The 14,174-nt window shown below is 35.2% G+C and overlaps 1 protein-coding gene across 7 annotated transcripts in view; it reads left to right on the top strand.

The window, feature by feature from the left end:
• LOC6031888 (1-phosphatidylinositol 4,5-bisphosphate phosphodiesterase classes I and II) overlaps window positions 1-14,174 on the top strand; it is a 203,963-nt gene that overhangs the window by 126,805 nt on the left and 62,984 nt on the right. For all 7 annotated transcript variants that reach the window (XM_038252352.1, XM_001842532.2, XM_038252348.1 and 4 more), the window contains exon 6: window positions 13,894-14,027. In XM_038252352.1, coding sequence (XP_038108280.1) covers window positions 13,894-14,027 — 134 coding nt within the window. The remainder of the gene's footprint in view (window positions 1-13,893; window positions 14,028-14,174) is intronic.

The following is a 14,174-nucleotide window of genomic DNA, read 5'->3' on the forward strand; positions in this document are numbered from 1 at the left end:
CAAATTTTCCGAATTAGTATCAGCATAAGTACTTTTGTACTTATTATAGCTTACTTGTACTTTGCTTAAATTGTTTAATAATCCGTATTTGCTTTCAATCAGCCAACACACAACTTTCAGAATACTCAAACCTAATTCCCCCAGCGGAAATCACTTTATCGGCTTCTATTCGGCACTGAATCTGTCACCTTCCCCTCTGCTCTCGGGGTTCGCGAGTTAGTTAAGGGAACTCACCAACTCAAATTAGCATTATAGGCGGCACCAACTTGGCGCAAAGTGGAAAAAGTTTGAGCACCCACCCACCCTCAGTTTTCCTTTTTTTCGGGAGAACCCGGAAAACGGGCAAAGGCAGCAGCAGCCAACACAAATTTGAATGAAAAACTCGTGGAGCTAATTTGGGCTCGATTTGCGTCGCGTTTGTTTGATGCAATAAAAAAGAATCCAGTGAAACCGGCGGCACGCGGGACACGTGTTTCGTGAATTGCGACTACAGGAGGGAAAGTTGTCGACAGGAGACTCATGAATTACTTAGCAATTGTGTTTCTTTTTTTTTGCGGGGGTTTGAGGTGGGGCACGCAAACAGTAGTAACTTAATGTCAATTTAATTTTGAAAATTTACATCTCAAAGGACAATAATGGCTTAAGGGAGGAGGCAATGAATGTGCAAAATTTGTATTTTGGTTTATTTTCCAGGAAAATTACATATAAATAATAAATTTGAAAATATTCAGCTCAACAGTACTAGCTTTGAAGAATAAAATCACACAATAAAGTTTTTAAATATGCTTTATTTTTTGTATTTCCTGAACCTATAACGAAAAGGAAACCACTGCCGATATGATGGCAGCAGGAAATGTGTTATGCAATTCATTTGAAAATTCTCCACCTTAAAATTCCCACCCAAGAGAAAGGCACCTTGTTGAAAGCCGGCGCAGAACTTTCCAATCAAATTAAAAGCCTTCCGGATGGTGATGAATTTCCTCCCCGGAAAGCCCACCTCACAGGCACGTTCAGCCCCGGCCTGATAGTTATAGCCCAAATTAAACATTCCAGTACCACTTTGGCTTGACTCTTTATCGCACCAATTCTCGGTTTCAGTGCAAGAGCAGGCTCAACTACCTCACAGGATGAAGCCAAATTCATTGAGTCGGCGGTACAAAATCAACATGACACGATGACAGCTTCCGGAAGGATGGCTAAAGCGACGACTACGGTGCACCCTCGACGAAAATGTTCTCCTCGGAATATTGTTTTCCCAGCGTGTGCACCAACGTAAGCCATGGTAGTCTTCCCACGTGTTGCGCCTGAAGACGGCTTCACGTGACAGGATACTACAACTATGACACACACACACACATCAACTCGTTTGAATAATGAATGAACGACATCGTCGACGGCAAACTTTTTCCCGAGCTTCGTCGGGGGTGCTTTTCAAGTGGAAGTGCAAAGTAGCATAATGCCTCTCATGAATAAAGCTGCTCGTGTTGGTTTCCGTTCCCGGGCTTATCCCACGATGATTGTAATTAGAGCTCATCCATGGTTGGACACCACGAGACAAAGTAGTTTCTGGAGGAACTTCAATGCGTGTTGTGGTATGGATGAGAGCCATGAAATAATAATAGGTATAATTTGCAAATTTCTTTGGAAAAAAATACCAAAACTTTTTTTTTATCTACATTTTTTAAGTTACGTTCAAAAAGGGACGTGATTTTAACGCAAGAATCTTACAATACAATATTGTTTTGATCACCGGAAGTTAATTATAATTATTTGCTTATATTGGCAATTAGCGGCGAGAAATATTAAACTTACCAAGGTTGAAGCATGATTCAAAATAGGTTTAAATGGCAACCATATATTTTTGAATGTTTTTATCAAAAATAACAAACTAAATTTATTCATCATTTGGATGAAAATTGTTCGATACAATACACCAATAGCAACCTCAGTAAAGGTTCAATCGCTATAACTATTAAAGTCAACGGAATTCAACATTCGTTTCTCCATTGCATCTACTTTTTTATCAAATTTGATAGGTTTATGTTTAAGATAAGTGCAGTGCTTCTGGGGACGCGCAGTCCTGTTTTTTCGCGATAATTTTCGTCGTAAATGATCGAATCGTTATTCCAACTGGCAGTTTTAGTATTAACTCATCAAACTATCGATTTTATGAAGAGTAAAGCGTCATTAATTCACTTTTTTTGAAATTTGCTCGCGTTATCTAAATTGTAAAAATATACTGATAAGTCCAGCCCATAGCACTTCTGCTCGGCTGGCAAGCGTTCGATAAAAAAAAACTTTTTTAATAATCAATTATCTATCTTTCCGCAGCAGGCTGTCTAAGATTTAAAATTTTCAACCGATAAACAAAATGCTCATGGTCACATCACTGCCACTCGTGAATCCTGACCTCATACCCATCTACTAACCCCCTGAAAACTCATGTGATACTTTGTCGGAGATGCAGTCGATTGGGCGGTCTCTATCACTCAAGTATCGGACTAACATTCCCATCCACTTCCCCGTGACCCTACCACTGGTCGTGGCCGGCGCCGGTATTGATCAGCATGATAGGGGCCTTTGAGAAGTTGCGAAGCGAGGAAAGATAGCTCCCACTTATCTTCCACGGCTCGTGGATGTAACTTCTGGAGGTCCTGGTCAATAACGGAGTAGCAACTGCGGGTGGGCACCTATGCTTATGCATATGCTTATGCTAAATTTGATAGGTTTATGTTTAACCCTCTACTGCCCAATATTTTTTTAGAAATTTTTTATTTTTCCCGTGTTCAAAAGGTTATTTTTAGCAACTTTTGTTCTACGAAAAATTTTAATTCTCTTGTTTTATGTTTTTTTTTTGTTTCATTTTTAAGAATTTTTATTTGCATTTATCTTCTTTAGTTAATGTTTGTTTTTGGTATTTTTTGGCATATTTATTACAATTATTACATTTTGCCTTTCTATTTTTTTCATGTTTTAACAGTCACTTTTTCATTTGTTTACTTGTTTTTCAAATTTTCTAGTCCTTAATGGCACCATTATCATTAAAATTGTAAAAGTGCGTTGAGTCATAGTCTGGGACACTAGAAAAATTATTGCATACTTCTTTGTACTTAAAATATAGGAAATGTTAAAAAATACAGCAAAAATTATTCCCTAAAAAATAGCATTTTTAAAAGATTGTTAAAGTCGCATAAAACAAGTAAAATTTTTTAAAAATCGAATCACCTCTAAAGGCGGTGTTGGGTTGAAGAGGGTTGATGCTATGATTTTTGCATGTAAGACGTTCATTTTTCCCCGATTTTGATTTGTTTTTGAAAATGTCGGGAATTTCCAAGATCCCGATAAATTTCAAAACTGTAATAAAAACCCGAAACCGGCATTTTTCAAGCTCAATTTTTACAATTTTTTAGTAAAAAGTTTAAAAAATTTAAAGGAATTTTTACACGTATCCTACTGACAAAAAAATGCTAAACATTAATAGACTTTAAATGAAAGTCTTGACATTCACATTTAAAACTATAACTTCTTCATTTTCTATGGATCTGTTGCTCCAACGTTTAACATGTTCAATGAGCTTAAAAGTGTCATTATTTATTCAAAAAAAATCAAATTATTCGCTCTACAGCATTGCCTTGGCGTTCTCGATTGCGAGATTCCTACTCGAAACTAGGTGTCCGAAGGCTTGATTGTTGAGGCAATTGCAAGCCTCTTTTTACACCTAAGCTTCCATCCACCCCGGGATTCGAACTGACGACCTTTGGATTGTGAGTCCAACTGCCTACCAGCGACTCCACCGAGGCAGGACCCAGGAGACGACTCCTACACCTGGACTGAGCTAACGACCTAACCTCTAGGTTAGACCGGGGCCAACATTTACTTCCCCGTCCGACGGAAGGCGTGATCAGACAAATCTCGTCTCAAAATTTGCCACCGGGACCTTCTGGGATCGAACCCAGGCCGACTGGGTGAGAGGCAACCTCGCTTACCCCTACACCACGGTCCCGGATCATTATTTATTTAAAGGGAATAATAATGGTTGAAAAATGTTTCCTAAAGATTTTATACATACATTTTTGGAAATTATTTCATATTCCACCCTGTTGATTTTTTGAGATCTTTTTCATGGAATTTAATTAAATTCGACTTTAGAAAACCTACGGTTATTCTGTAGTCATTTCTTTAGTACCTACTGACTAATTGGCATGTATTAATTTTATTTGTGTTATAATTTTTGATATTATTCATGTTAATTATATTATGTCTTTGACAATTCCAGAGTAGTTCTTTACGATTTCGCATTTTATTTTCGCGATTTCAGTTTTTGCTTTGGATGAAACTTTGTCCATGCATTCTCTATGTCAAATGGAGTCAATTTCTATTATTATTTTTTTATTTTTTTGGGTATGTAAATGCGTAAAATGCTGTATTTTGAGAAGAAAATCCCTGATCGATTTTGTGTCTTCGGCAAAGTTGTAAGACTTTTAAAAAATTGATAAACTGAAAAACATCTATTTTTTTATTTAAAGCCGCTGTAAATATTTTTTGAAGTTTATGTCCCTCGGCTATGACCAAAGTCGAGGGGGTGTTGGGCAAAAAAAAGAAAAAAAATAATCTGTATAAATTACAAGCCTAGGTTTCAACATTAGGATGAACAAAGTGTTTTAAAATGCATTTTACACGCGTTCAGTTGCTTTCCAATCATTAGTTTCAAAATAATTTTAAATCAAGATCAAATCGGATCATTAGTTGCTGAGATATCGACATTAGAAAATGGTGGGTTGTTTGAGTGGGACTTAGAAAACATAAATTTTCCTGTTTTTTTAACCTTTACATGGCAATATCTCAGCAATTAAGGGTCGTATAAACAAAGTTCAATAGAGCAAAATATAGAGAATTTTCTCAGCTCTTCAAAAATAGTTTTTTTCAAAGGTGGGCAAACATGGGCACTAATTTTAAAAAATTACGTACTGCGACTCTTTTCAAGAAAGTTACCTAAAAATGGCATTAACTTAAACACGGAGCACTTTATCAAAAATTCACTAAAGCACTTTTTGATTGCAAATTCCATTTTACATTGTAAAATAAAGTTGAAAAAATTTTGCGACCAATATTTAGATTTTTTGTAATAATCTGTATTGATTCAAAAAATCATAACTCGGTCAAAGATTTTTTGCCCATCTCTGGAAATTTCTGAAAAGTTGGCATTTGATGTCCTCTAAAACATATCAAACAATAAAAAAAAATAAATAAAAATAAAAATAGTGTTTTTATGCAAATCAAGTTTTAGTGACAGAAAGTGGAATTAAAAATCACCAATTTTTTTTACCGTGTATCATTTTTTTCAGTGTACTCCATATCCATACCTACAAATTTGCCGAAGACACCAAATCGATCAAAAAATTCCTTCAAAAGATACAGATTTTTGAATTTTCACATATCATTTTTGTATGGACAGCTGCCAAATTTGTATGGAAAATTATATGGGCAAACTTATGATGCAAATGGCTTTTTTGGGCACCAAAAAGTTTCAGCTGGATTGAAAAATACAAAAAATAAAATTAAAGAAAAAATACCGATTACGTAGAGAACTGCTCATATTACTATGTTCACACAAAGAAACGGGAAAAAATACTTTTTTTTGCGATCCGAAAAAAACCAGAATATAAAAAAAAATATTCTGTCCTGGGATTTCCCGGGATGGACCCACTTTTTGCGGGGCAATGCTTCTGTAAATGCAAATCAAGTCAGTTGAAATGTAATCTAGAATCCCTTTTAACGCAACGCCGGCTAACGGTATATTTTGTGAGAATGTTTTTCTAACGTTTTTCTTGTTTTAATAATTTTGAGTAATATTATTTTGTAATTTTGCGAATAAATTTGTTTTTATTTAGCTTTAAGTGTAATTGAATAAAAAAAAAAAACATTTTTTTTAATATCATGCATTTAATATGCTGGATAGCAAACCCTATTATAGCCTAATGGATGAAATAAATAACGAAAACATATTTATATTAGCACCAAATAAAACGCACTATTTTCGGCGGTAATTCCAAATTTTGCTTTGCTTGAAACCACAAACTTTCTCCGACACCCAAACCACTAATTGTCCTTAGTTATACTTAGCCCCAACCCCTAGCACCTGACCGGAAGCACTCGGCTCTGGGTGTTGTGACACTGAAAATAAAAAAAAATAAGTCCAGGAAAAAACCAGCAAAATGGCGCGTTAAATGTTGATGACAAATATAAAGACTCTCACGTTCGTCGTCGTCGCCGTCGTTCGTCACGAACACGAGAAAGATGCTGCCGGAAGTGTCCTTTTGCAGGACGAAAAAAAGCAAAATTACGAAGAAACCATCTCGAAACCACTCACGGAGTTTCACATTGCATTCGTTTAACGTCATCGGGTGAATATTTTATAAAAGTGTACCAACGTTTACTGGAAGGAGGAGAAAGTAAGAAGAAAAAAAAGCTCAGGACGGAAGCTCCAGAAGAAACGCGACCCGTGGAAAAATGTGACCAGACAAGTAAATCTAGTCATATTGTGGGCAGGAGGCAGGAAAATTGTGGGGGAAAGTACCAGCATCATAATGGTAAAGTAAAGATGCTCGAGCGACACTTTTCCTTCAGGGGGTGGTCGTTGGTTTGTTTGTGTGTGAGTGTGTATGTGCGCACACTTAAAGGAAATGTTTCACCCTCAAGAAGGAAAGGAAAACAAAGAAACAAGGCGAGGAAAAGTCTTGTAGCAAAAGTCAAACGGTTTCACGTTAAGAAGGTCAAACATTTTCACCGTCTGATTACGGCAAGGGAAAGCTCTATTATTTCTTTTCTAGTGCTTTTCATCGCAGTTTTGATATTTCATTTTTGGCGAGGTTTCAACTTGAGCGAGATATCAGTTTACCTGGGATTCGAGCTTAACTGCAATTTCACAGAAATGAAATGTTGAAATTAGTAAGAAGTTCAAAGAAAAATAAATCAGCTTTACGATATAATAAATTTAGTTGTTCAAACATGACTTGTGGAGTTACTATTGGAGAGACTAAACCTAGAGAATTCCCTAGATGATAAAAGTTATAATTGATGTGCATGTTTTCATAGAACTTCTTATGTTTTTCTCACATTATTTTTCCCTGAAGGTGCATCGCATCACTAAAACTACTCTAGAAGAACGCATCAAAATGCATACCGTCCCTAGTTCGGAAAAATATCAGTATGAGGATATTTTTTTTGCACTTTCTACTACTGAAATCACTCCTTTCTAAATTTCCCTCCTCGGGAACCACAACCCGGCAGCAGTGAGTTGATCAGTTTTCGAACGACGACGCCGCGACAGCAAAGTCACTTGAGCGGAAAACAAACCATGCACTGAAGTCAATTTTATCGAGATCAGTAAAAAGAAAAGTGAAAAGTTGGTCCTGAGTTTTCCTGGCTGCCGTGCCGCTAGTGCTTGATGGTGGCTCCCACAAAGGTAACTCTACAGAGCAGTGACAGAGATAACTCGGGAAAGTTTTGTCTTTGGAAAAGTTTCGAGAAATGTGTGCGACGGAAACAGGAAAATCCTTTCCTCTCTCCCCGCACTTCTCCTGCTGCTTAACTTTTCCGGTACTACCTGACTAACTGTGTGTGTGTGCGTGGGTTCGTTTGATACGCCTGACCTACATTAGCAGCTGTTTGTGTAGGAGCTAAAGCTCATCTCTGGCAACCCTGGTGTGTACAACAAGCTGTAATGACTAGCAAGTTGGATCCCAAATCGTCGCTGTCGTGCTAGGTTGTCGCACGTGCTTTTTGGACCAAATTGAGTTAAGAACGCCTCACAATGCATCACCTTTTGACCTTCACAGATCCTCAAAATTCGATTTCAATCCTGAGATATTCAACAAAAAAAAAAACGAAAAAACTACGTGCATTTTTGTCACTTTTCATATGAAAGAAGTTTCAATCTTGTCGTGCTATTTTGACACAGCCTGAAAATTGGTGTAAGTGCGATAACTGGTCAAAGGGATTTCACGTCAGAATGCGTTTGACACAAGTACGAGCTGGACTACAAACAAATTCAACCAAACTTCAGGACAACGCACATAATGGTCAACCAAGCAGCGTTTTTGTTGTTTACTTTGCGTGCTCTCGTTTTTGTTTTTTTTTTAAGGTCAAACATTAAAACGCGTTTTTCTCGAAACGTCAAAAAGCGACGTACGACAAGTTAGCACGACGGCGTCGAAGTGCAAGTGCGCACAGTTCACAGTGACGCAACAGGCAAAAAGTTGTATGCAGGCGGGCGATGTTTTTGCTAATGGGGTAATGAAAACTGCAATAATGTTGGCTTTTTGCGGTGGCAGTAGCGATGGTAGTTTCCTGCTCCGGAGTAGTTCAAAAAATGGGGACGAATTTGTATGACATAGTTTCAGTTGCCTTAATATTTTTAAAAAACTGTCTTCATTTATTCACATTTTCCATACAAATTTCTTACTTAAAAAAAAATATTTCTAAACATAGCTAGATCTACCTTTGAAAATTAAAATTTTGCAAAATAACAGAAAAAAACACAAAAAGGGGAAATGTGGTTATTCCAATGAGCAACTCTCTACGAAATCGGCCGATTTCGACCATTTTTATTTTTTGTATTTTTTTAATTGACTCAAACTTTGTGGGGGCCTTCCCTATGACCAAATATGCTATTTTGCGTCATTGGTTCACCCATACAAGTCTCCATACAATTTTGGCTGCTGTCCATACAAAAATGGTATGTAAATATTCAAACAGCTGTAACTTTTGAGTGAATTTTCTGATTAATTTGGTGTCTTCGGCAAAGTTGTAGGTATTGTTGAGGACTTTTGAGAAAAAAATAGGTACACGGAAAGATAAATTTGGAGATTTTTTTATCAACTTTTTTTTCACTGAAACTCAATTTCCCAAAATATGTATTTTTTGATTTTCGAGATTTTTTGATATGTTTTAGGGGACAAAAATCCGCAACTTTTGAGCCATAGAGAAACATGGTCAAAAAATCTGCCGCCGAGTTATGAATTTTTGAAAAATAGTGATTTTTGGAAAAAGTCGAAGTTTTATGCCAAAACAAGTTTGACATTACTTTTTAATGCAAAATTGAATTTGCAATCGAAAAGTACTTTACAGTTTTTTTGATAAAGGGCTCCGTTTTCAAGATATAGCCACCGAAAGTTTGATTTTAGCGAAATATTTGCAGTTTTTCAATTTTTAAAAATAGTGACCATGAGTGACCATTTCCAAAAATATTTTTTTTAGAAAAGTTCAGAAAATTTGCTATAAAATTGTCTAAGAGACATTGAAGATTGGACCTCGGGTTGCTGAGATAGAGCCGCTTTAAGAAAAAGAAACACGAAAATTGAAGTTTTCTAAGTCTCACCAAAAACAACCCACCTTTTTTTAATGACAATATCTCAGCAATTAATGGTCCGATTTTCAATGTTAATGTATGAAACATTCGTTTTCCGATCTTTTCGAAAAAATATTTTGAAAATTTTTAAATCAAGACTAACATTTTAAAAGGGCCAAATATTGAATATTACGCCCATTTAAAATGCTAGTCTTGATTTAAAAATTTTCAAAATATTTTTTTTGAAAAGATCGGAAAATTTCACGAATGTTTCATGTATTATCATTGAAAATTGGACCATTAACTGCTGAGATAACGTCATTAGAAATGATTGGGTGAGACTTAGAAAACTTCAATTTTCGTGTTTCTTTTTCTTAAAGCGGCTCTATCTCAGCAACCCGAGGTCCAATCTTCAATGTCTCTTAGACAATTTTATAGCAAATTTTCTGAACTTTTTCAAAAAATCATAACTCGGCGGCAGATTTTCTGACCATGTTTCTCTATGGCTCAAAAGTTGCGGATTTTTGTCCCCTAAAACATATCAAAAAATCTCGAAAATAAAAAAATACGTATTTTGGGAAATTGAGTTTTAGTGAAAAAAAAGTTGATAAAAAAATCTCAAAAAAAAATTTCCGTGTACCTATTTTTTTCTCAAAAGTCCTCAACAATACCTACAACTTTGCCGAAGACACTAAATTGATCAGAAAATTCACTCAAAAGTTACAGGTGTTTGAATATTTACAAACCATTTTTGTATGGACAGCTGCCAAAATTGTATGGAGACTTGTATGGGTGAACCAATGACACAAAATAGCATATTTGGTCATAGGGAAGGCCCCCACAAAGTTTGAGCCAAATCAAAAAATACAAATAAAACCCATTTCCGGTTTTGGTAGAGAATTGCTCCAATAAAATTTGGCTTTGATAAAAAACATGTCTACTATCCCATACCAATAGATGTACCAATGTATACATATCGACTCAGAACCGAATTCTGAGCTCGTTATAAATTTTTAGCAAAGTTGTTAATCGATAAAATTATCGTCGATAATTTTATTGTCTATCGATTACAATAATGGTTATCGTTATCGTCGGGACGATAACGATAATCTATCGCTATCATTATCGGCGATAACGAAAGATTACTTATATTTAATATATTTCTAAAATTTACTGAAAACAACCACATTATGTTGAATTTTCAAGCTTCCTCTTAGAATTTTTTTTGGTTTATTTCATAAGTTTCAAAGTTTAAATACTAAAAAAAATCACAAAATACCGTTTTTTAAATTACTAAAATTTTCATAATTTGCAATATAGGTATCAAACGATTCGAAATTTTGCATGCATTTTCACTGTTTTAGAGTTTTTTGAATGAAAAGCTTGAATTTCTACAAAATACCGTATTTTCTCGAAAATACTCAAATTATTAGTATTCGCCATACGGGTATCAAACGATTCAAAATTTTGCATGTATTTTACCTGTTTAGAGTTTTTTGAATGATTTTTTTTTTTTGAATGAAATATTTAAATTTTCACAAAATACCGTATTTTCTCGAAGATACTATTTTTTATAATTCGCAATATGGGTATCAAATGATTTGAAATTTTGCATGTATTTCAACTGTTTTAGAGTTTAGATTTAGAGAAATTCTAAAATTTTCACAAAATACCGTATTTTCTCGAAAATACTTATTCTTTAATATTTGCAATATGGGTATCAAAGGATGCAAAATTTTATCTGCTTTTTCATTGAAAAAAAAATCTAAAACAGTTAAAATACATGCAACATTTCTAATCGTTTGATACCCATATTGCGAATTCTAAAATTTTTAGTATTTTCGAGAAAACACGTTTTTTTGTGAAAATTTTAATTTTTCATAAAAAAAACTCTAAAACAGTTCAAATACATGCAATATTTCGAATCGTTTCATATCCATATTACAAATTACAAAAAATTTAAGTATTTTCGAGGAAAATCGGTATTTTATGAAAATTTTAGTTTTTAATTCAAAAAACTCTTAAACAGTTTAAATACATGTAAAATTTCGAAACGTTTGATATCCATATTCCGAGTTCTAAAAATTTTAGCATTTTCCAAAAAATACGGTATTTTTTGAAAATTTAAGTTTTTCATTCAAAAAATTCTTAAACAGTTAAAATACATGCAAAATTTCAAATCGAGAAAAAACGGTATTTTGTGAAAATTTGAGCATTTCATTCAAAAAAACTCAAACAGTGAAAATGCATGCAAAATTTTGAACCCTTTGATACCCATTTTGCAAATTATTAAAATTTAAGTACTTTAAAAAAAGGATATTTTGTGATATTTTTGTAGTATTTATATTTTGAAACTTACCATATTATCAAAAAAAAAATACTAACTGGAAGCTTCAAAATTCAAGACAACTTGGTTGGTATTAGTCAATTTTAGAAATATTTCTTGATTTTAAGAAAGGTTTGCAAAAGAACTTTCTAACGATCAAAAAGATTGAAGATCTGATAACCCTGTCAAAGGTCATAAGCACATAGTGTTGTTTGTACACATTTTTGAGACCGGATCTCTGATATTTTAACTATGCACGAAACCAGCACAGAAAAAAAGTGCTTGGACCGGGCTCAAATTTTTTCTAGGAGTTCCTTAGCCCGTATTTTTTTGTTTGGCCATTAGGGTGTCCTAAGCCGTGTTAGGGTGGTCCTTAAAATTGCCATTTTCGACGATTTGCGCAAAACCCATTTCAACCGATTTTAACTGTTTTATACCCAAATTAACACTCAAACGCTCGGTTAGTCATTTGACCCCTACTTTTTTTCTTAAAAATCTTATAACTTTTGGTAGAATTGATCAAATTGGATGCTTCCGGTTGCAAAAGATCCAGATTTGTCTATATTTTAAACTGTCAGATGGGGGACAAATATGGTCCATTTTTACCGGAGATATTCCGGATTCCGTTGGGGTACCTCGGCCCTCCCATATGGTATTTGGCCAATATAACAATATCATTTCGATAGAACAATGTCGGAAATGATACAAAACTTCAAGGAATCATCCTAATACATCATTCTGTAAAATAATTGACATAGTTAAGTCCTACGGGGCACCGGAGCATGGTCCATTTGGCCACCAATTGACATCAGCTCAGTGCAGCGTTTCCGGATGGAACCAGTTCCGGTGCCCCGAAGGTCTGGACTATGTCTATTTTTTCGCAGGATGATGTATTAGGATGATTCCTTGAAGTTTTGTATCATTTCCGACATTTTTCTATCGAAAAGATTTTGTTATATTGGCCAAATACCCATATGGGAGGGCCGAGGTACCCCAACGGAATCCGGAATATCTCCGGTAAAAATGGACCATATTTGTCCCCCATCTGACAGTTTAAAATATAGACAAATCTGGATCTTTTGCAGCTGGAAGCATCCAATTTGGTCAATTCTACCAAAAGTTATAAGATTTTTAAGAAAAAAAGTAGGGGTCAAATGACTACCCGAGCGTTTGAGTGTTAATGGTGATGAGTTGGCCTTTCAAAGAAAAATAGTTAGATAGATAGATGCGTCTGAAAATATTTTTTTCGGATTGTTTGGACAATTTTACGTAACATGCTAAAAAAATGGGAGGAGTTCATTACCAGGATTTCGTCATATGATTTTTTGAATATAAAATCCGGGGTTTTCAACGCGTCGCGTGCGAAAACAGAAACGTTACGAAATTGGCAAAAAATCAACTTTTTTTCACAAAAACTGCGATAACTTTAAATTTTCCTAATTAAATTACAAAAAAATCTAAATTCCACCAAAAGGTGGCGTAAAACGTGTCAAGTGTGAGATTATTATGCAGGCCCGTAAGCAGGGGGAAGGGCTTCGGGCTGAAGCCCCCCTTGAATTTTTTGGAAGACATATGGGAGAGAGGGAAGAAGAAGAAGAAAAGAAGAAGAAAATTTCTTCTTTCAACTCGCCCCCGAACCAAAGTTCTGACTATAGTCCTGTACTTATGTAAAGTTTTATGAGAAACAACTTTGCCGAAGACCGCAAACCGATCCGAGTTGACCCTGACGAGTTATAAGCGACTTAAAGAAGAAGTTTTAGCATAAAAATATTGTTTTCACCAATTTCAACGATAAAAAGCCATCCTTGACCCTAAACCGATTTGCTCAAAAATTTTACAGTTACTTACTTTTGCCTAAGGAATCGAATCAGGAGGCATCCCTGACTTCATTTTTTTTATTGTCACCCTAATGGGTAATCAAAATATTTCAAAGGGGGAATGGTGGTAGTTTGACTTTTTGAATGATTTTTTCACCAACTTAAGGCTCTAGTTTCAATGGGATAATTCTGACCAATTTCGCTCAAAATTTTTACAGATGCTTAAAATAATCCAATTATCACCGGCCATTTAACATATTACTTTCTAAAACTATTTTTGGAAATTTTGAAGGTTCGTTCCTTTAGAAAAAAAAATCTTTTTCCATTAGAAAATTGGTGATAAATGTAAGAACCTATTTCAATTATTATAACAAAATTTTCCCCCATTTTTTTTCTTCCAGCTGTGGTGCGACGAGCTCCTCCGGATGGCGTACAATCTGACCCAGCTAAACGGGCCCTCGATAATGTTCCTCCAGAAGGCTTACACCAAGCTCTGCCTGCAGGTCGACAAGGGCGGAAAAATTCCGGTGAAAAAGTAAGTGTAAATCATACCAGTAACTGGAGCATTTAATGTACCGAGGTTTTCGAGAGCCCTAACGTACCTAATGAATCGGAAATTGTTCAAGCTCTGGCATAATTAAAAGCGAAGTCCACACACGCCCAAAATGGTGGAATAGCTCAC

This window comes from Culex quinquefasciatus, chromosome 2 (genome assembly GCF_015732765.1).
Source record: "Culex quinquefasciatus strain JHB chromosome 2, VPISU_Cqui_1.0_pri_paternal, whole genome shotgun sequence".
Taxonomy (NCBI): Eukaryota; Metazoa; Arthropoda; class Insecta; order Diptera; family Culicidae; genus Culex; species Culex quinquefasciatus.